Below are 23,076 nucleotides of genomic sequence, written 5' to 3' on the forward strand. Positions count from 1 at the left end.
CTGTTGGTTTGAGAGTGACTTTATCAGGAAAGTGGCGTTCGGAGAGTCGACTTAGAACATCTGATCGGATATTTTCTGGTGGGCCGTTCGGGAATATAAGGGCAGTGAAAACTTCCTCCTGGTAGCCAAGGAAGCGTTTGGGGTTTTGGGTGGAGTTACGATAAATTACATATGAATTGTAGATGGCCAAATAAAAAAAATAAATTGCGACTTTTTTATACCAATGGTATGTCCGTCTTGTGGCAAGGTACGGTTCCAGCATCTGGTCATTCAAGTCGACTCCCCCATAAACAAATTATAATCATAGATGCATTTAGGTTTCTGTATGGGGCCATTTCTTCTGGGGATTTCCATGAAGGTATCATCGTGGATTGAAGACATGTAGACATCTCTTTTGTCCCTCCACTTCACTGCCAAAATCTCGTTGTTTCGTAGACTTGCCGTTTCTCCTTTTCTCAATTTCTTATTGACCAGACTTTGAGGAAAGCCCTTCCGGTTCTTTTTTATGGTACCACATGCAGGCGTCTTCTTCCGGTGAAGGTTGTGGAACGGGCAGAGATGTGTAGAAGTTGTCTACATACAGGTGGTAGCCTTTCTGCAGTAGGGGGTATATGAGGTCCCAAACAATTTTCCCGCTTGATCCCAAGTAGTCTGGGCAATTAGGGGGTTGCAGCTGGGTGTCCTTTACTTCGTACACTTTGAAGGCATACATGTAACCTGTGACTCGGTCACATAATTTGTATACCTTCACCCCATAGCGGGCCCTTTTACTGGGAATATATTGTTTTATTTTAAGCCTGCCACTAAACTTAACAAGGGACTCATCCACACATATGTTTTGGTCCGGGGTAAACAGCTGGGGGAATACTGCAGAAAAATTTAAAAGTGGCCGAATTTTGAAAAGCCTGTCATAGCTTGGGTCATTTCGGGGAGGGCACTGGGTATTGTCATTGAAATGAAGAAACCTCATTATCATGTGGTATCTGTTTCTGGGCATTACCTTACTGGCATGTGGTGGATGGGGTGGGTTGACCAATAGGACATCAAAGTGTTTTTTTTTGTGAGTCCCATATTAAATGTGAGCCCTAAAAAACCTTCAACTCCTCCTCCGTTAGGTCTCTCCACTCATAGGGACGGGCATAGGATGTTGGATTATTCAAAATAAATTGCTGTGCATAAAGGTTGCACTGGGCCACAATATTTGACAGCATGTCCTCGGTAAAAATTAAATAAAAAAAAATGTATTGGGGAAAAATTCTCCGTGTCCACCTGGACTCCTGGCTGGGCATCGAAAGGGGGAATGTTGGCTTCTCCTGAATTAGGAGGAAGCCACAAGGGGTTCTGCAGGGCATAGGGAAGGCTGGCATGGGTCCTTGGCCTTTCTTGCCGAGGCACTGCGGTGCTGGTGGATGGCACTGCGGTGCTGGTGGATGGCACTGCGGTGCTGGTGGATGGCACTGCGGTGCTGGTGGATGGCACTGCCTCCTCACCAGAACGCCTTCGTTTGGCGGGCCGAATATCTTCCTCCTCTGAGTCACTCAGTGTTCCACTACTGAGGACTGGCTCATAATTTATGTCCGACTCAGAATCGGAGTCAGAAAGGGAATCCGAAAAAGAGAGCTCCCCGTTGCTCTCGTCAGCTTGGGACAGTATTTGGTACGCCTCCTCGGTGGAAAAGCTTCTTTTGGACATGGTTGCTAAGCCTGCACTGATGGGCACTGATGAGGCGGCACTGATGAGCACAGATGGGCACTGAGGTGGCACAGAGGTGCACTGATGAGGTGGAACAGATATGCACTGATGAGGTGGAACAGATGTGCACTGGTGGGCACTGATGAAGTGGCACAGGTGGGCACTGATGAGCACAGATGGGCACTGATGAGGTGGCACAGAGGGGCACTGATGAGGTGGCACAGAGGGGCACTGATGAGGTGGAACAGATGTGCACTGATGAGGTGGCACAGGTGGGCACTGATGAGGTGGAACAGATGTGCACAGATGGGGCGGCACAGATGGGCACTGATGAGGTGGCACAAATGGGCACTGATTGCACAGATGTGTACTGAGGCAGCGCAGATGGGCACTGATTGGCACAGGTGGGCACTGTTGAGGTGGCATAGGTGGGCACTGATGAGGTGGCACAGGTGGGCACTGATTGTGCAGATGGACACTGAGGACCGCTGGGCAGACAGGTGGGCACTGATTGGCACAGGTGGGCACTGTACTGATGGGGCACTGTACTGATGGGCACTGTAGGCACTGTAAAAACGTTTTTGCAACACTCACAGATCGCTGACAGTTTCTCTCTCTCTCCTCAAACGCTGTCTCTGTGTGAGGAGAGAGAGCCGGCAATGAGAGATGATCTCAAATGTTTACATTTGAGAGCATCGCTCATTGGCCATGGCGATCGCGCTGTTAATGGCCGCTGTGATTGGCCATTTACAGCGATCTGTGATTGCCTGTGTCCAAGGGACATGGCCAACACAGAATTTCCCCGATGCACGCTCGTGAGCGCGGAAAGGGGAGGCCGTCATATGACGGCCTCCTGGGAATTGGCATCCACGCTGTAGCCGTCATTCGGCTACGGCCAGATGTCAGGTGGTTAAAATGCAAATCAATTTAAACATTTTTTTGAAATGCGTTTTTTTTTTAAAAAATGTTTGTTATTCTCGACCTTTGTTAAAATAAACCTACCATTAAAATTATAGACTGTGGGCAAGTGTACAAAATCAGCAGTGGATCAAATCCTATTTTCCCTTACTGTAGGTGGGCTTAACCACTTCAGCCCTGGAAGGATTTGCCTCCTTAATGACCAGGCCATTTTTTTGCGATAAGACACTGGGTTGCTTTAACTGATAATTGCGCGGTCGTGCGACGTTGTACCCAAACAAACTTGTTGTCCTTTTTTCCCCACAAATAGAGCTTTCTTATGGTGGTATTTGATCGCCTCTTTTTATTTTTTGCGCTATAAACAAAAAAAGTGACAATTTTGAAAGAAATAAGTTTTTTTTACTTTCTGCTATAATACATATCCCCAAAAAATAATAAAAACAAAAAGGTATTCATCAGTTTAGGCCATTTATGTATTCTTCTACATGTTTTTTGAAAAATTGTGATAGGCGTATATTGATTGGCTTGCGCAAAAGTTATTGCGTCTACAAACTATGGGATAGATTTAGGGACTTTTATTTATTTTTTACTGGTAATGGCAGCGATCTGCGATTTGTAGTGGGACTGCGGCGGACAAATCTGACCCCAAATGACACTTTTTGGGGACCAGTGACATTATTACATTGATCAGTGCTATAAAAATGCACTGATCAATGTATAAACAACACTGGCAGGGAATGACACTAGGGGGCGATCAAGGGGTTAAATGTGTTCCCTCAGCGTGTTCTAACTGTAGGGGGGATGGGTTGCCTGAGACTTGACAGAGATAGCTGTTCCCAATCACTGGGAACAGCAGATCTGAGATGTCCCCTGTCAGAACAGGGATCAGCCTTGTTTACAATGGCAGATCCCCGTTATGCCTCGTGGGCGGCCAGCGGACATCGAATCCGCATTCTCACATGCACAGACCGTCGTACAGGTATGTCAGTTTGCGCAGGAGAGCCCATCTGCCACAGTATAAGTACGGCGACTGGTCGGCAAGTGGTTAAGCTGACACAAATTAATTTACTTCAGCCTGCCCATGGAGCTTCCGATCAGGTTCGCCTGAAAAAGTGAAAGGTGGACCTGATCAGAAAGCCCATGTGAAAAGGCACTTATGATTTTTAAAGCAATACTCTGACAATCGGTTAATTACTTTACTTGTATGTTAAAGCAGGATTCCGGCCAGCTAAATTTTTTTTTTTTTTTTTTTTTTTTTTAAATCAGCAGCTACAAACACTGTAGCTGCTGACTTTAAATAAGTAGACTTACCTGTCCTGGGTGCCCGCGATGTCGGCCGCCCGAGGCCGACACGTTCCTCGGCTCTCGGGTTCCGGCACCGCCATCCTAAGTAAGGGAAACAGGCAGTGGAGCCTTGCGGCTTCACATCCAGTTTCCTACTGCGCGCGCGCGAGCAGCGCGGCAATCTGTGAATGGCCCCGTGGTTTTCTGGGAACACACACAGTTCCCAGAAGCAAACTGGGCCGCTCAGCTAGGAGCAGAACACGCCGCGGAATAGGAAAAGGCAGATTAGGAAGACTGCCTAGCAACAAGGGTTCAGGTAAGTTTAAACTTTTTTTTTTTTTTTTTTTTTTTTTTTTTTAGGATTTTTGGTGCAAAATACTCCCAATGGCTTATATGCAGCTTACAAGTAATGAAAAATACTCGTTTTATATAAAAATATTGTTTTTATTTTCAACTGGTAAAATTGCATAAATAAAAGCAGCAATAACAAAAGGGAGAGGGGATGGGAAGGGGAACATGGAAAAGGAGGAACAACAAGAGCTCTGGTGTACACAAAAATAAACATATTAGATGTCTATTTGACATTTATCAAAAAGAAATCCACAAATGGTATATCTGTGCATATTATTGTTTAGAGTAACCCCTTACTCTAAACAATTTACTCTAAACAGTAATAACCACAGATATACCATTTGTGGATTTCATTTTGATAAATATCACATAGACATCTAATATTTTTTATTTTTTTTGTGCACACCAGAGCTCTTGTTCCTCTTTTTCCACATTCTCTTTCCCATCCCCTTTCCCTTTTGTTATTGATATAATTTTACCTATTGAAAATAAAAACAATATTTTTATATAAAACAAGTATTTTTCATTACTTGTAAGCTGCTTATAAGCCATTGGGAGTATCTTGATTTTTGTTATATACATTATTGGGCTAGTAGCACATTGTTTATAACCAGGAGAGATGGGTTCCACATTTTCTGTTTGAGAATTCCTATCCTGCATTACAAACTTGGTAAAAAAAAACACTGACAAAATGAAGCGTACTGCACTTTTGCAAAGTTGCAATGTCTAGGTGAAACCCAGAGAAAATAGACTGTTCCTTGTATGCATCTCAAGACTTGATTTCTACTTTTTACAGGATTGTAGCTTTAAAGCGTGTCTATAGTTTTTAATAAAAGGGGAATGGTTAAACCCCCTTCAAATACGTTATTTTTTTTATTTTTTTGGCTGTCTGTGTCCTATTGGGAATATATACCTTAACTTCCTGTCCCAGAGACCCAACAGGAAGGGAGAGGAAATATCTCCAAAGTGAGGGTGTGAAGTCCCAACAAAACTGGTGTCCCTTTTGGAAGACTTTCCTTTCCTAAGGTTAAAGTATATCTCTAGCTGCTACACTACTAGAGGGCTGTTTGCAATTATACAGTGACTGTTTACATTGCGATTTGATTTTTTTTTTTTTTTTTTTGTAAATTTTATATTGTTAGTTTACAACAATAAACCTAAGGATTTTACACTATGGGAGGCTATCTCTCCACTTATTTTTCATCTGGCATATAACCGTGTGGGAGAACCCCTTGGACTACAGCAGGGAGGAACACTGAATTTGTGGAAACCAGACACCAGGAAATGTGGGACAGGTCCCCCTAATGACCTACAAGCTTTGCTGACTTTCCTTGCTATAAGGCCAGGAAGTCACCAACATCTGGTGAGTGCTGTCTGAATACGCTAACACCTGTGATGGAACCCTAGGAATGAGGCACGGAGCACTCAAGATTGCACAAAGGACTGTTTTTGCACTATGTCACTTTAATTATATAGCATTTCAATTTTTGCTTGTATTTGCACTAAGCATTATCACTATTACTTCAGTGTCATTCTTAGTGTGTTGCAATTGTATGGATAGCATTAGTTTGCAGTATAGCAAGCACTTTCTGAAATTTTGTATTGGTTTACCTCTTTTGACACTAGACAGCAGCTGCATATAATATCATTAGAGTTTTTTTTTTTTCCTGGGCATGGGTATTTCTTTGTTCACGATCTCTAGTTAAAACCCAGTTTTAGACCCCCTGCTTAGCTGATTTTTGTGTCCCCCTTGGAACTTTTCTTACACTTTCTGACCTGTAGACACAACAAGGAGTGAGTGAAATTCTTTCCAAAGCCATTTGGACAATTGTCATTCAAACCGTTCTCCCTACTGAAGGAATTCCTGTCACCTTCTAGTGACAACAATAAAATGTGGATTTCACAGTACTTCCTGTCGCTTTAATAATGGTGACAGAAACAAACAGAGAAGGCCCATCTATCCAACAGGAACACGGCCAGAAATGAAAACCTGACACAGGTTCTGACCTTTCCTCTCACTGTCTAAAGCTAAGAAAATGTTTTGGCTTTAGATACACTTTATTATATAGAAACCTCTCCAAAAGACACCCCTTTCTAACCGTTGAGACCACTAAGCAACTTATTCACTCCCTTGCTATCTCTTGCCTTTACTATTGTAACTCCCTCCTCATTGTCCTACCTCTCCGCAAGCTATCCCCTCTTCAGTCTTTCATGAATGCCACTGCCAGACTCATCCACTGGCTTCCCATTGGCCAACGAATAAAGTTCAAAACACAAACAGCATACAAAGCCATTCACAATTCTGCCCCGAGCTACATCACCAATCTTATCTCCAAATATCACCCAAACTGTGCTCTCCGCTCCTCCCAAGACCTTTTGCTCTCTAGCTCCCTTGTCTCCTCCTCCCATGCTGTTCTCCAGGACTTTTCCAGAGCCTCTCCCATCCTCTGAAACTCGCTACCGCACTCTGTCCGGCTGTCTCCTACTCTGTCCACTTTTAGGTGATCCCTAAAAAATCATCCTCTTCAGGGTGGCCTATCTTGCCTCCAGCTAACAAACGAATCTTCTACTCCCCTCATCAGTTCATCCCTCACAGTCCTTACCTTTTTGTTTCACCAGCCCCTCCCTCTTAGATTGTAAACTCGCAGAAGAAGGGCTCCTCTAACCCTCTTGTTTTGAATTGTACTGTTGGTGTGGTGTCTCCCTACATTGTAAAGAGCTGCTCAAACTGTTGGGGCTATATAAATCCTGTATTATAATAATAAAAATAATAATAATAATATAGGAAGAATCCCCACAGCAGGGGCACAGATAGCAATAAAAATGCAGCAATTTTTTCCAATGCTATCGGAATTTAAAAAAAAAAGGAAAGTTTGGGCTCGAGAGTCACTTTAAACTTTAAGTTGGAATGAAGGATTATAGTCCTTTGAATCCAATATTTAGGGCTATAGTCTAAATGGATGCACATCAAGGTTAAAATTTGTGAAATGAGGAGCTGCAAGTAATCCCCATTCACAACACAAGGCTCCTGGAGGCTTCAACAGTACAAAATAACATAGTAAAGGGATATGAAAGCAAGAGAAATTATTTTTTTGTTCTGTACAGGAAGCAGTGTGGACATGAGGTTGGTAATTAAAAGGTAGTATCGCTTAGCTTTTGGGCCTCATGACCTCACGGGCTCTGTCTGTTACAGACTGTGCACCCTCTGCAGTCATCCCCCAACTGTACTATAAGCGTGTTACATTTCATTCACAGTGCTCATGCTTTTGTGACAACACAATTAATTTGATTATGGTACAAGTTGTTGTCTCTATGTTCATTGCTAGTTTCTTTAAGTGCTCAATTACTGTAAGGTGAAAACCTGGAGCACATTTATTTTAATTAATAGCAAAACAAATTACATGGCATATACTGAATTTCCCATGAGAAACAGCATATTATTAAACTTTTCAAAGGCTGATTAATGATTGAAAACAAATGGCTCCTGCAACTGGATAACAGAGGGTGAATTTGTAATTAGACATAGTTGATAGGCCTATGTACTAGGTGTTTAGCCCTCTATTAAATAAATTAACATCTGGAGTATAAGGGTATGTAATGCCGTTTTCAAGCAGCCGTGGCTCTGGGGAACCCATTGAAAGAGTGGTGAAAAAATGCTGTAGCGTAAGGGTGGTTTAAATATAATGTAATTTGTAGTTTATTTGATAAACAACAACTACTAAGTGCATGAACAGGGGAAAGAAAACACATAATCTATTCAGTATTTTGCATGTCCACCCATTGCATTTAAAACCTCATTAAAGGAGAAATATGGCCAAAGCTCCTTTTGGCTATACTTCGAATGTGGGTCACAGGAGTGCACTTAGTTTTGTGAGCCAGATTCAGCTGACAGCGGGCTAAAGTTCACTGTCTGTTGATGTCACTGAGCCGGTCTAGACTCTGCAGGGAGCCGACAATAATGTCGGGATCTACCCAGGTGCCTGACTGGCAGCTGGATTGGCCTCTCAGCTCACCGCTCAGAGCCTGAGCCAACTGCTCCCACCCCCTCCACAGTCTGGCGCTCCAGTGAGCGCTGGAGAGGCAGAGCACAGAGTGGTGACTGACAGTCATTGCTTTGTGCTCAGAGCGGACCCTAGAACTGAGTGATCAGCAGTCTTTGATCGCTCATTTCTTGGTGTAAAGCAGGCGGAAGACAGATGCAGCATCAGATTGATGCTTCATCCACCTAGGTCAGTATGTATGTTTTTTGTTTTTTTATTTTTTTCAAATCCTGGCCTTTTAACTCTCCTAGGTACATTCGCACACCGTTTTTAAGGAACTCAGCTGGTAGTTTGTTTCAGACATCTAGAAGATATAACCACAGTTTTTTTGTGGATAGGCTTTCTCAGTTGTTTATGTCCCTTCAGCCTCGTGTGTGAACATGGGCAATTAGTGCGGGCAGAATCTGTGCCATTCTGCCCATAATTCTAAATTGTGGCAAGACCTGCGTTTGGGTGCCATTCATCCTGAGCCTTTATTTCAAGCACCCATGCAATTTTGCCACGATTTTCGCACAACTAATGTACATGTAAAAACACAACTGGCTCAGGGCCAGAATTTGGTCCCTGAGCTTCTTTGCCATAACAAACATGTATAGGGCAGCCCATTCACTTGAATGGGCTGCCCTATGCACGACATGTGGAGTTGCGTTAGAATTGCCCATACAAAGTCGTAAGTGGGAACACAAGTTCATGCTACACGCAGTGTGAACAGGGCCTTTATGTAGTTGCAGGCAGACTCAATGATGTTAAAATCAGGGCTTTGTGGGGCCATGCCATGTCTTCCAGAACTGCTTTGTTCGTCTTTTTGCTGAAGTTCTTTGATTTTGGCTGTATGTTTGAGATCACTGTCCCACTGCAGAGTGAATTTAGGACTGATCAGAAGCCTCTCCGATGGCTTTGCATAATGGATAAGTATCTGCCTGTACTTTTCAACATTGAGGAGCCCAATAATGTGGACCACATCCTCAACTCCATATGCAACTTCAAACTTTTAAGGGACCGCCACTGTATCCTGTGGATACTCCTCAAAGCACCACATCCAGGCTCTCAGAAAACTGCCTTACAGCCAAATATGTCAAATTTGGATTTATCAACCCAGAGCACTCGCTGCCATTTTTGTAGACATCAGTGCTTGTGTTTTTATGCTTGGCCTTGTTTTAATGTTTTTTTTAGCCACAAGTCTTCTATGAAGACTACTTCTGCCCTGATTTCTCCAAACTGTAGGTGGGTGTACCAGAGGCCCACTGGTTTTTGCCAAATCTTAGCTGATGATGCCACTGGGTTTCTGCCAAACACAAAGGGAAGTCAGCATGATTTGTCTTATGTGGCACCAAGTGGCCAATCTGCATTTTCAGTCTTCCATGTTGCCTCTTTCTTTGTGTTTCTGCAGAAGATCTTTGGCAGCACATCTGGAAACATCCATATCTTCTGCCTATCAGAGTACTTTTTGATGCAGTAAGACCACCTTGTGTGAGTCTTGTCACTGTGTATGATTTTTTTTGAACTGTCATCAGCAATCTCAACTAAGTAGAGCATGTGGTTGGTTGTTTTTTTTTTCTCACACATTTTTTTTACTTCAACACAGCTGGTTCTGTTTGATTTAACGTACCGTATATACTCGAGTGTAAGCCGACCCGAATATAAGCCGAGGCACCTAATTTTATCACAAAAAACTGGGAAAACTTATTGACTCGAGTATAAGCCTAGGGTGAGAAATGCGCAGCTACTGTAAGTGGAAAAGAGGGTCAACAATGTCCATTTGCAGCCTCACTGTGCCTATTTGCATGCCTCACTGTGCCCATTTGCAGCCATAGGCCCCTCGAACTTCAAATTCGGTAGTTAAGGGTTCCTAGATGCCCCCTAGCTGCAGCCAAAATTTGGGGTCTCTGGACCCAAAGGGCCCCTAAATGACATTGCTCCAGATGGACACAGTTGACCAACTTTGAGGCCCCATATCTCAGGGCCACTTGGTGCTAGTAACCCCAAATTTGTTGTGCAAACCCAGTGGAACAAGCACTACAACATATCCAAGATACGGGGCCCCAAAGTTGGTTCGGAAAATGTCAAGCACGTTTCTGCAGCAGAGAATGACATTTTCTGAACCGATTTTGGGGCCTCGTATCTCAGGGCCACTTGGTGCTAGGAACCCCAGCTTTGGATATGTTGTAGAGCTAAGTGACCCCGAGATACGGGGCCCCAAATTCGGTTCGGAAAATGTCATTCTCTGCTGCAGAAAAGTGCTTGACTGGAGTATAAGCCAAGGGGGGCACTATCAGCACAAAAAAATGTGCTGAAAAACTCGACTTATACTCAAGTATATACGGTAATTGTTTTTTTGTTTTGTTTTTATTGACAATTTTTATCAAGTTTCGATCATTTCAATACAAAAATATAGGACACAGATAAAAGTAAAAATAAGAAACAAAAATAATAGAAAACAATAAATTTCTCTGGGTAGCACAGAGGCAACCAGTAAATATAAAATATGAGCCATAGCCTATTAACAAAAGAGGCTGTGGTACACCTCTGCAGAAGATGAGAACATAATGCTGAAATAATTACAGTAGGAGAACCTTGGTCAAATAAAAATAAAAATCAGCATATTAAGTAACGTTTAATTGCGTAATCTGCATATCCAGGGAAAAAAAACGCCAACCAGCTTGACTCGTCGCTCTTGGGCTCTAGACAAGTTTGCATCACAAGGTAGGAGGGGAACTCGTGCGATCAAGAGGGATCTATGCGTAGATACCAGCATGCCCATATCGCCATATGTCGAGCCACCCGATTATCCAAACGGGCAGACATGGACTCCATAGGCTCCACATCTTTAATTCTAGTATAAAGATCTGATAGTGTTGGTGTCACTTTTTCCAATGAAGCGCCACTAAACACCCAGCCGCTGTTAGTATATGAATGGCCAATCAATTTTTTGGCTAGCCCAGGGTGTTTTGGAGGGAGGAGACCCAACAGAAAAAGCCTAGGGGAGAAGGGAATGTCCACTTCAAACAGTCGATGGAGAAGCCCCCGGACCGAGCGCCAATAAGACTGAAGCTATGGGCAATTCCAATAGATATGAAATAACGTGCCCCAGTCTTGAAAACATCTCCAGCAGCATTCCAAAGCTGATGGGTATATAGCATGTAGGCGAGATGGTGTCATGTACCAAAAGAAGTGCACCTTATAAGTGTTCTCTTTATAAAGTGTACATATAGAACTCTTGCGCTGCACAGGACCATATAGATCTCCATTGTTCAGGGGACAGTTCCTCCCCAAGGTGTTCCTCCCATTTACGCATGTCGCTATGTTTCCCTGATGAAGCTTTGTCAGCGGAATTCAGGAGTTTATATATGTCCGAGTTCAGTCCTTTCTGTGAGGGACCTGATGAGACTAATCCTTCAAATGGGGAAGGCATAGAGAACTGAAGGCTAGGGGTGAAAGTAAGGGCGTAATGGCTAATTTGAAGGTAACCAAAGAAGGCAGTACGAGGGAGGTCGTGCTTAGTTCAAAGTTCGTCAAAGTCGTAGTAATACCCTGGTCACTGGGTTCACTAGGTGTCCATAGTGAAAGAGGTTCTTCTGCAACCATAGTGATATCATCTGGTAAGTTAGGCTATCAGGGAGCTTAGGGTTGTAGAGAAAGGCCGTGACTAAGGAGGCCTCAGATTGAAGTGGAGTAACACGATTTAGTTGTCTCGTTATAGTACATAGCAAATTTATGGTATGTAATAGGGAAGTGGAAGGAACCTTGGCATTAGTATTCCATAACCAATTATTCGGGTGGCTGGGGGCTAGGCACAATTTGTCTATTTGTGTCCAGTGGTTATAGGACAGAAGGATGATCCAGGATGCAGCTCTTAGTTGGTTAGCATAATGGTAATGAAGGAGGTTTGGAAAAGCCAACCCCCCCGTTTCAAGAGGCATAAAGTATTGAGTGGGCTATGCAGTGTTTATAATTCCACGTGAAATTTAAAATATCTGTCTGGAGTTTTCTAAGATATACTGATTGGATGGGCACTGGGAGGGTCATGAAGCAATACAATATTTTGGGTTTTTTATTTCCCTTGAGAAAGTCACTAGACCTGTGACGCAACACGTCGGGAGGAGCCAGTGACGTCATCCTTGGAGTTTCACTACGCCGGGTGTGTAATGAGGAGGAAGCCTGCGAGCATTTCTGATCGTTTTATAAGCGGTTTTTAGCCCCGCTAAATGTGAGTGAACTAGAAATTAACAGCTGAGACAACATACCTCCTGAACCACGGGAATCTACAATCCCATCAGAGTGGGGATATATGACCTGGAGATTATCATTGTAGCTCAGGTTTTGGATTTATTATTTGAAGGTGGTTTGGGGACTATCACTTTCTTGGGTGGTGAACACTATTGGAAATTTTTTCTACACGGTTGGTTGCAATTGATCGCATAAAGATTTGTATCGGGAAGTAAGTTGCACTCTTAAATACTTAATGGCATAGGCTTTCCAAGTGTAGGGAACATTTTTGGTAAGATGACGGACTTCCAAGGGTTCCAAGGGACAATATTGATTGTCAGGGCTTCTGATTTAGTAGAGTTTACTTTATATCCCGATAGGGACCCAAAATCCTTCAAGAGCTTGTGGAGATTAGGAAGGGTCACTCGTGGTCGCGTTAGAGTATATCATCTGCAAATAATGATACTTTAAACTCTCGTACCCTAACCATAATTCCACTCATTTTGGCATCCTGTCTGATCTGGGCTCCCAGGGGTTCGATACACAGGGCAAAAAGCAATGGAGAGAGCGGGCATCCCTACCTAGTCCCATTCGAGATCAGAAAGGCAGGGGATGCCGCAAAAGGTGTTTTGATAGATGTGGACAGAGTAGCATATAAGTGTCTGATCACCCTGAGGAACGGCCCCCGGAAGCCCAGATATTCAAGAGTTGAAAACATAAAAGGCCACCTGAGCCTATCGAAGGCCTCGGCGTCTAGGCCGAGTCATATGTGGGAGTAGGATGGGCAAGAAAGACTTATAGTATTCATAAGGAAGACCATCTGGACCTGGGTTCTTGCTATTTGGCAGGAGTCTCAGAGTTTTGGAAATCTCCTCTTTGGTTATCGGAGAGTTGAGAGACTGTAGAGCCTCCTCTGGCAGGGTGGACACTCCACTGCTCATCAGGTAAGCTCACACATGATCCGTGAAATTTTCTGGAGGTGGTAGGTGCGGTATGGTGGGGTTATTATATAGATTTGATAAGTAGTTGCGGAATAATAAGGCAATACGGTCAGGGTGGGAGTGAAGAGTCCCAGTAGGGTCCCGTAGGGCCTGAGAGGCCGAAGCATAGGTTTGCTCACGGAGTTTACGTGACAGATGGGTGTGGGTTTTGTTGCCCTTGTCATAGTAAAGCTGGCACAATTTTTGAAGGGCTTTTTCAACTTTTACCTATGTCTGTGCTCTTGAGGACCCGCCCATAGGCGAATAATTTCTCTTAGGAGACGGATGGAGGATGAAGATGTCAGTCTAGATTCTAAGTCTCGAAGTCTCTGTGCGTTCTGCTGTCTCACTTGCCTGGTTTTCTTCTTCCAGGCAGTTGAGACAGCTATACAGTGCCCACCTATTACCGTCTTGTGTGCCTCCCAGAGAGTTCCTGTGGAGATCTTCGGGGTACTAGTGTCTATAAAGTATAGTTTCAAAGTAGTTTCTAATTCTGTCCTAGTTGCAACGTCTTTCAGAAGAAGGTCATTAAGCCGCCAGTGGCAGCGTTTGACCCCAGAGGCGTCTATGTTGAGCTTCAAAAGTATCAGGGCATGGTCCAACCATGACATAGGAAGAAGGCGTTTATGAAAAAATAGTTTAACTGCCCGTGCGTGCGGAAAGGATGGGAGTAATGGGAATATTGACTCTCTGTCGGTGAACTACTCGCCAGGCATCAAACAGAGCGAACTTGCGAGTGACCTGACGAAACTGTTGAGATTATCTGGAAAGGCGTGGAGCGGCGCTTTTTTTTTGAAAGACGTCCTGTCCGATGTTGTGGAAGTCCCCTCACACTACTAAGGAGTGAGTAGTTCTAAATAGGCGGTTGTATACCTTAGCTACAAAGTACATCTGATTCGCGTTCAGGGCATAAATGTTACAAAAAGTTACGTCAGATTGTTGCCATTTGTCACTAAGGATCAGAAACTGACACTGAGGATCAGAGTGGGGTGTGAATTGGGAGCCCTTTTTAATCAAAATAGCTACCCCTGCTTTCTTTTTAGTACTGGAGGCTAGGAACCCCATAGGGAAGGATCTAGAAGTGAACGCCAAGGTGCCTCTTTTATCAAAGTGTATTTCTTGCATAAATATTACATCCGCCCCCAAGTCTCTGAAGCTTCTCAGAGCCAACCGAAAATTTGAGTTAAGGCCATTAACATTATGTGAGAAAAACCTGTATCATGATAAGGCCGGGTAGTGAGCAAGGAATATTGTGGAGACCTATGTAGGAGTGTATTATACTCATCTAACCCAGGAGGCCCGAAAGGCAAGTCTCAATGCCAGAGGTGGTAACCATCGCATATGGATTGAAGCGTGAGCCCAGGAGTGAGGAGCTATAGAGCCAAAAAAAGGAGAGAAACAAAAGAAAATAAATCAGTTTTCAGAACGAATAATTGGGGTCTAACAGTGGACCAATAGTTCCGTATTACCACCATCATTCAACAAGGGCGACAGGGGCTAAATAGCATCAAGTAAGGAACTTTAAATAACAAAACAAACTAAGGGGGGGTTAATGTCAGACACCGAGTGTCAACTGCTGTCTAAACTCTAGGACCTGCTTAAGGAGAAGATAAAAAACATGGCTAAAAGGCTAGGGGACAATACTAGTCGAATAAAGAACACCATGTGTGTGTGGTTAGTAACTTACATGACAAAAGTCCTAGTCGCAGGGATACCCGTACCCAGGCCGAGCAATCAGGGGGATGATCACCCGGACCGCACGACCCGGGCAGCGGCAGACCCACCAAAAAACAGCCAGCCCAGGAGGGACAATGACCCACCCCTGCTGGAGAGGAACTACAACCTGGGGAGAAAAACTGGTCAACCAAAAGGAATAAAAAGTTCAACTTTAGTTAGATGTAAAAAAAAAAATGTTTTAAATGTTCTCCCGTGGTCAAGGCTTTAGACCGTAAAAGGAAGTAAAAAAGGGCATTATCAGCCATGGAAGGTCCTCAGGCTGGCTGCTGCTTGGGATTCTTGTTGGGGGAATCTGGAGGTCTCCCCCCTGCTTCACAGGAACCTTTTGCCATCCAGTTGATGGGGGAGGAGGGGGGACGATATCCCAACCTGGAAGGTCTGGAATGGGGATGTTCAGAGTCTCACAGAAGAAGCGAATGTCCTCAGGGACCCAAAGGGTTGCCGTCTTCTTGTTGTGCATTGCTATCAGGCTGAAGGGAAAGCCCCAGCGGTAAATGATGGTGTGATTCCGTAAGGAGTGTAGGAGTGTTTGAAGAAGTCTGCGCTTCTGAAGGGTGATCCAGGATAAATCAGGAAATATTTGAATTGGCGTGCCATCAACAAAAATTGGTTTAATCACCCAAGCTTTGCGCATAATGTGGTTTCAACTGAGCACCAACATGATAATATAATATGTGTATAAAAAGTCCAAACACAAAATAAGTTCAGTAGTGCAAATAGTGAATAATCAAACAATGTATCAAAGTCTTCAGACAATGTATCAACTTCTTCAGATATTGTACACAATCTTCAAATCCTGAATGACTGAAATATCTTCCATCACCTGTCACACATCCTACTCACCAGACTTCCATGACCCCATTACAGGTAGTCATCAAGCTCATATGGGTATATTCAGCAGGAGTTGTGCACAATCTCAATGTTGATCCCAGCATTTAACCGACCTCCAGGACACACACACCAAAATGAATCCAGATCGTTTGAGCATGTTCCCTGGAACAAAACGATTTGAAGGGAGTTGTCCAATGGTTAGTGGGAAAAAATTTAAAAAGAAAGGGCTTCCATAGTGAAGTATGTCAGTTTTATTCCAAAAAAACAGCTAAAAACAAGATAAAAACAGCAAAATCTTGCAGCTTAGAAATCCATTTGCATGGAAACGCTGTGGTGTGTTCCAGCTGCACTTCAAAAACAGCGGAGATGACGTATTACAATCAAGCACCATTGATTGTGATACGTCATCTCCGCTGTTTTTCATGCTCAGGATCCAGCCATGCCTCCCCAATCAATGTAATTGTTTTTTTAATCTCTTTTGAAGGTTTTCGATTAATAAATTACTATTTATTTATGAAAGGATCTCTACTTTACAGCACACGTTCCTTGGCACAGTACTGTCAATGTTTTTCAAAAAAATCAGACAAAATAAGCCTAAACGCATGCAGCTTCTCGTGTGCTGTCTCTCAAGGTAACCTATAGTGCTCTAGGAATAATTTTTCACAATTATTTGTAACACAAAGCTGGTATACATATAGCAATGTAGCTTCATTTTAAACTCCTTCTATAAGCCTCCAAAGGGCAGCTGTTCATGAATCTTCAGCATTTAAATTTACACAAGAGAGTCCAGAGCTGTAAAATCCCAACTCTGAAATCACAGCACTTATACAAAGCTATTGTTGGGGGTGGGGCTGTCTCAGATACCTTTTATAGTTCAATGAACACCATTGTAAATATTGCACTATCAATAAGGTTATCTCTGCACCACTAAAAATTGCAAGGCTATTAAGGGACTTTAAGGTCAACGTTTAATGTTCTTAGAATTTAAACCTACAGTGTAAAGGATTTCATGATTTTACATTCTATTTTGTAATGTTGGAGTGTTTTTTATGAACAGTTTTTAATGGTACATGATTTGTGATCCTATTTGGGAGTTATTTTTAGACTTACTTTTTTTTTTATCCAAAATACCATACATGAATGTTTGCATTTGAAAAGATTCACTCCCAAAACATTTTAACATTATGTAATCCTCGTAAGATGTTGTAGTCACCAGGATTGCTCTGGAATCTAACTAGGCTCTGTCAATTGATATGGGCACCACAAGATAAGCATTACTCAAATGAGGAATTCCCATCCCAAGTTAAATTTAAACATGTAACCTGGATGTGAAACAGAGTTTAATTTAACTTTTGAAGGTACCAGGAACAGTTTACATTTTATGCTTTTTTAGACTGTTGAATGGCTTATTGTTCACACTTTGTAAATAGCTGCTTGTTAAGGTCAAGTTTAAAAGCAGTTTTACGCATTGGTAAAGTACAAACTATTCTGTAGTCCTGTGATTTGTGACCACATCTAACAAGCTGCTAGACAGAAACAAGCATTTGAGGAAATATGTCAATAGAAGTACTAAAAGGTATAGTTTTTTTTTTTTTTTTTTTTTGTTCTTCCCATTTTTTTAAATGGAACAAGTCTGCAAATGGAAGATGGAGGCTAACTGGTGTAAATTGATGTAAACTGAATCAATTTTTCCTTAGCAAAAATGTGACTGAACAGATGACGCCCATGTGAAAGGGGACTTAGATAACTGAGCAGTTCCGTTCGTCCAGACAATATCCGTGTAATAAGTCCCCCATGATAGTAACGTTTTCCTGCCTTGCCACCATTTCTAATTGCGAGAGGAGATTGGTCTCCTCTTCATCCTTCAGGTTGGGGGGGCCTGTAACATACACCCACTATTCGTGAAGGGACCTCTGCGCTGCTACACAATGGTACATAAATTGTCGTGTGCTAAAAAATAGTAAGAGTGCTGCTGCAAAATCTAAAATCTAATATCACCTAGTGTAGGTCAAATTACTGAATAAATAAAATCAACTGAAAAAATGTCCAACAGTGATATTGTGAATAATAAATAAAAAATAAATTAAAAATATCCACACAAGGTGGTGTTGCTGATGAAAACACCAAAGTTCAATGGCTAGGATAAATCTTCTATACATAAAGGCATCTGCAGTACTCATAATCTTGAAGGTATTTTCATATATGAATAAAGATACTATCCGTGCTCAATCCCCCAGTGTTCATGCTCTCATTGCCCTTACCTTAAGGGGCTTGAATAAAAGCCCTGTAAACAGTGCCGGCTGCTGGTGGAGATAGCCGTTCCCAAAGTTGTCAGGTGGTGTTCGCTGGTTTCAAATGGATGGATGTCCGTGACAACTCATTGCTGGATGTGGTTCAGGATCCTGGACCTCGAGCCAAGGAGATAGGAGGAAAAACAAGGGGGCTTCCAATGGTGTAGTATTAAAAAAAACGTTTTATTAAAATAAAAAACACACTGTGCATACAGTGACCTACACTAGGTGATATTAGTTCCATCTAACACTTATCACTTATATGTCTGAGTTTGTAACATTTATGTGTTTGAGCGAAATCACTTATTTATTGAATACACCCACTATTAATTTCCCATTTTTGTTTTTTTTTTTCCCCTTGAAGCTCTAGCCACAGGGATTCCACCTCCTCCATGGTCCAGTTATGTCATCCCTCATATTCACTATCAAATTACTCTTGACATACATTCCCACTCTTCACCCTCTTCCACCTACCCTGTCTATTGCTACCTGGTGATATACAACCCTTTTCAGGAGGAAGATGTGGGATTCTATGGAATATATATATATATATATATATATATATATATATATATATATATATATATATATATATATAAAAAAATTTGACTTTGTTCTTTGTGTGATATATAAGAGAAGAGAAATATTTAAATTTTTTTTTGTTTATTATTCAGGAATTATATTTTTTTGTTACTTGTTTAATATTAATGTTTTTAATCTTCCTTCTTCCTTCTTCCTTCTTTCTTCTTTCTTCCCATCCACACATTCAAGGTAGATGGGGGAATCCTCCCCGCTGAATCATTGTATTCCAACAGCAGGGAGACTTCCTCGCTATCCGAATACACTGATCGAGTGGAAAAATACTGACTTCTTCTGTATAAACCGCCTGCCCATACATAGATTAAAATTCGGCCAGTCCCTGCTGAACCAGCTGAATTTCAATCCATGTATGACTGGCTGGCTTTAGTTTGCACATAAGGGTTGATTTACTAAAGGCAAAGAGACTGTGCACTTTGCAAAGTGCAGTTGCATTCTGCAAATACAGTTGCTCCAGAGCTTGGAAAATGAGGTAAAGCTTCACTTTGCAAAGAATACCCAATCGCCTGCAAGGAAAATGAAAAAAAGCATTTTTGCTTGCAAATGATTGGATGATGGAAGTCAGCAGAGCTTCTGGTCATTTACTAAGCTCTGGAGCAACTGCACTTGCAGAGTGCAAATTGCACTTTGCAAAGTGCACAGCCTATTTGCCTTTAGTGAATCAACCCCATAGTCTCAGTTTGCTACCCAAATACACTGGCAAATGGCCACATAGATGTGGCTAAGTGAAAGGTAGCTAAGAATGCATCTAATTCTGTTAATTTTCAGGATAAATGTCCCCTACTTGTGAAAACAATGTTCAGTATTTCAGCATGTCATTGCAGACCAAATTTATAAAGTATTTGTAGCGCTACCTGTGTTGTACCATGTTCAGCTATGTAAATTCTGCCATTTCATTTACCTCTGCATGTTGGAAAACGAGAGAGAGAACCTGGCTTGCTGTTTTGGGCACAAGAGGCAATTGTTTTTGGTATCCTAGGCTGATCCAAATGCAGTGTATATTTCTTACGTATAGCTAAGCTTGTCTACACACAGTAATGCATATTTTTTTGTTTTCTAGCTCATCCTTTGTTGGCCATCTCTCTGGTATATTGGTTGGCTTGTTATACACACTTGGACCCCTGCAGTGGATTCTGAATGGTGCAGGTAATAACCCCATATGCTAGTAGTACAGAGATGCTCTACTCTTCCTGCAAGATCCACAATTGAAAAGCAATAATCTGCTCTATTAAAAGCCATACCTGTGGGTTTAACAACATACTTAGGAGAATTTAATGATGTATTTGTCATTCATTACAAGCCCTCTCTAAGTAATATTAATGTTTTACTTCTCAAATAGTGAATATATAGCATATTTTTATGGTATACTCAGTGATTGGCATGATACCGTAATAATAAAAAGGACAATAAAACTGAACAGGGCTTAGAGAGCATAATGATTTTAAGTGGAGATAAATCACTGTGTCTGCAGGCAAAGTAAGCGGCACTGAAGATTTCCTTCATTCGGAAGGTGATGAGAGACATATGCTTTGTCATTCTCTGTCTGCAGTATTAAACAAGTGGTACATGTAAAGAGAATTCAATACAACTGTGATCACTGTGCAGCGTACTGCAGTAAATCTGGTGCTGAAGAAGATGAAAGCATTTTGTTGTCCTTAATTCCCCTTTCTATATAATGCAATGCTAAACTTCATCTTTAATATATAAAGTATTCCTTGTGCCACTATTTTCACTTGCAATCATGAGTTTGTATGGATTCTTTAGGCTTCATGCAGACTGGGCATTTAAACTTGGTGCATGAGATGGCGGCATTTGAGTGCAGAGGGAAAGCACACGTGCACTATCAGCAGCCTGTAAAATGGTACAAGAGGCTGTAGGCTGCTGTGGCTGGACAGGGCTAAGCGGTGCATTACTAATGTTTAGGGCAGTATGAGCCCAGGTAGAAATACTCTGAACACAGACTGCTTGTGCTTGCTTTCAGCGCATGCATCCCTGGACACATACTGCCCTAGACTTTAGTAGAACTCTGTGCACTGTCCAGCCCTGCCAAGCCGCAGCAGCTTGCAGCCTCACATAAAGTTTTACAGGCTGGCAGAAGCAGAACTGGATGGTATGCCTCTGCTTTCCACCTGCACCTAAACTCAGGAGCCGAGTGGAGCCGAGCAAAATGCCCAGTGTGCATGAGGCTCTAGGAGAACCAGTCACATTTGGGTTTAAAGCGGAACTTTAAAAAGTGCGAACAGGAAGGATTTTTCTGTTTCAATCGTTTTTATTAGTATTTTGAAAAATGCAGAGTAAATGAACACTGTGCAGAGCAGCAAGCAATCCTCGCATACTCTGAATCAACAAGAACTGGTACAAAAAAAATGAGAGGAGCAGAGTAGGAAATCGTCAGGGGAAGATCTTGGTAAACCGGTTAAGTCTATAATAAGGCCACGGTGGAACATATGGGCATCAACAGAAATAGACGAGCAAAATAAGCTTTGGGTTATTAACATAGTACGTTACAAAGACATTAATATCCCTAAAGGTAGCCGGCAGGATTATTGCCCTGTATATCAAAATAAGAATCAATGAGGGGAGGAAGATCCTGAGGTTGAGACCTTACTGAAACATAATTACTGTGAGTGAGTAGGGCCTCAAAAATAATAAAGAGGGTTCTAGTCCAGTGACCACATCTCTCTAAATAACTCCCCCCCCCCCCCCCCCCCCGGTTAGGTTAGGATCAGGGGAACAATAGAAATGGTAAAGAAAGAGAGGAAAGAAGTGAGTCCATCCGGGGATCCTCCAGTCATTATCGGCTTCAGTCTCCTGGGACCTGCAAATAATCCAGCCATGGAGACCAAATTTTGTCAAAGGTTGCTTGCTTATCTCGTAAGATACTCCCTACCTTTTCATTCAGCATGATCCACGTAACTTTCCGTTTCAACAAGGCCATATCTATGACCGAGCTTTTCCATGCTGTGGCTATAGTGATTTTAGCCACTAAGGACATAAAATAATTTAGGGTCTGGGTATGCCTAGGGATATTTTCAACAGGCTTATTTATTAAGGATACACTCTCTTCTTTTTTCTTTCAATAGATTTTTATTATTAATAAAAATTTAGACAAAACATTTGTAGCAAGCAGTACAAAGAATTAAGGCATAAGGAAACATAAGATAGAAATAAATCCGAGGCGAGGCCTCGCAAAGCAGGATGTAAAAAAGAGAAAAATAAAACAACATTTTGTGCTACAATTTCAAACATATCAAGAGTTTAAGCTAGGATTGTCATGTCTCAGTAGCTAGGGTGAGATAAGATGTATATTCTGGAAGATCAAAAGACTGGAGTAGGCAGGTGTAACACTTTGTTGGGGAGGGTGATACGGTTGTGGGGATAGGAAGGACATCTCTTGGATTTGCAAGGGCACAGGGAGCAGGAGAGGCGTCCACCACCTGCCCCATAGGGGAACACACTGCGGGCATGGGACCTCCCCACCTCCCCGAACCCCAACCTCGGCCGAGTCCCTCCCAACTGGGAGAGTCCGATATTATTGTTCTATTCTAGAAGTATGAAGAACCCTACCCCCCTAATGTTTATGGTCAAGTGATCTAACCAACTTAGCTACAAATCCTCTAGCTGGAGGAGAGGTAGTTACAACAAAAAAAGCCCCTGAACTCGGGGGGCCCAGGAAATGTTAAGGTAATACTTTATCTCTCCAAAGAAATGCAAATAAATAAGTATCAGGGTTATACAGCTTACAGAGAAAGCAATCAGAGAGTCTGAGGTAATATAAGGAAGGGGAGGGAAGACCGGGGGGAGGAGAAGGGAGGAGGGTAAGAAGAGATTCACAAGTGATGGGGATTATCAGTGGAGTCACTCAGAGTACCTGTTGCTCTGGTAGTCTATCGCCAGGGCATAAGGAAATATGGCAAAAATTAGCCCAGGGTTCCCATATTAGTTCGAAAATACGAACTTTGTCTTGTATAATGCTAACTATCTTCTCTTGTGCCATAATCCAGGATATTTTATGCTTCACCGCTGCGAAAGGGACCCTGCGTTTTTTTCCAACAAGAGGCTATTGTGATTTTGGTGCCCAGTAGGATGAAAAAGATCAGTTGTTGGGTATATTTATCTACCTTTTCCACTTTCAGATTCAGTAGAGCT

General features: G+C 42.4%; 1 protein-coding gene across 3 annotated transcripts in view; it reads left to right on the forward strand.

Annotated features, from left to right (window-relative positions):
• The window catches only part of RHBDD1 (rhomboid domain containing 1), a 160,641-nt gene that overhangs the window by 82,056 nt on the left and 55,509 nt on the right, over positions 1 to 23,076 (forward strand). For all 3 annotated transcript variants that reach the window (XM_073625975.1, XM_073625977.1, XM_073625976.1), the window contains one exon: positions 19,988 to 20,073. In XM_073625975.1, coding sequence (XP_073482076.1) covers positions 19,988 to 20,073 — 86 coding nt within the window. The remainder of the gene's footprint in view (positions 1 to 19,987; positions 20,074 to 23,076) is intronic.

Source organism: Aquarana catesbeiana, linkage group LG04, assembly GCF_042186555.1.
Source record: "Aquarana catesbeiana isolate 2022-GZ linkage group LG04, ASM4218655v1, whole genome shotgun sequence".
In the NCBI taxonomy this organism is placed as follows: Eukaryota; Metazoa; Chordata; class Amphibia; order Anura; family Ranidae; genus Aquarana; species Aquarana catesbeiana.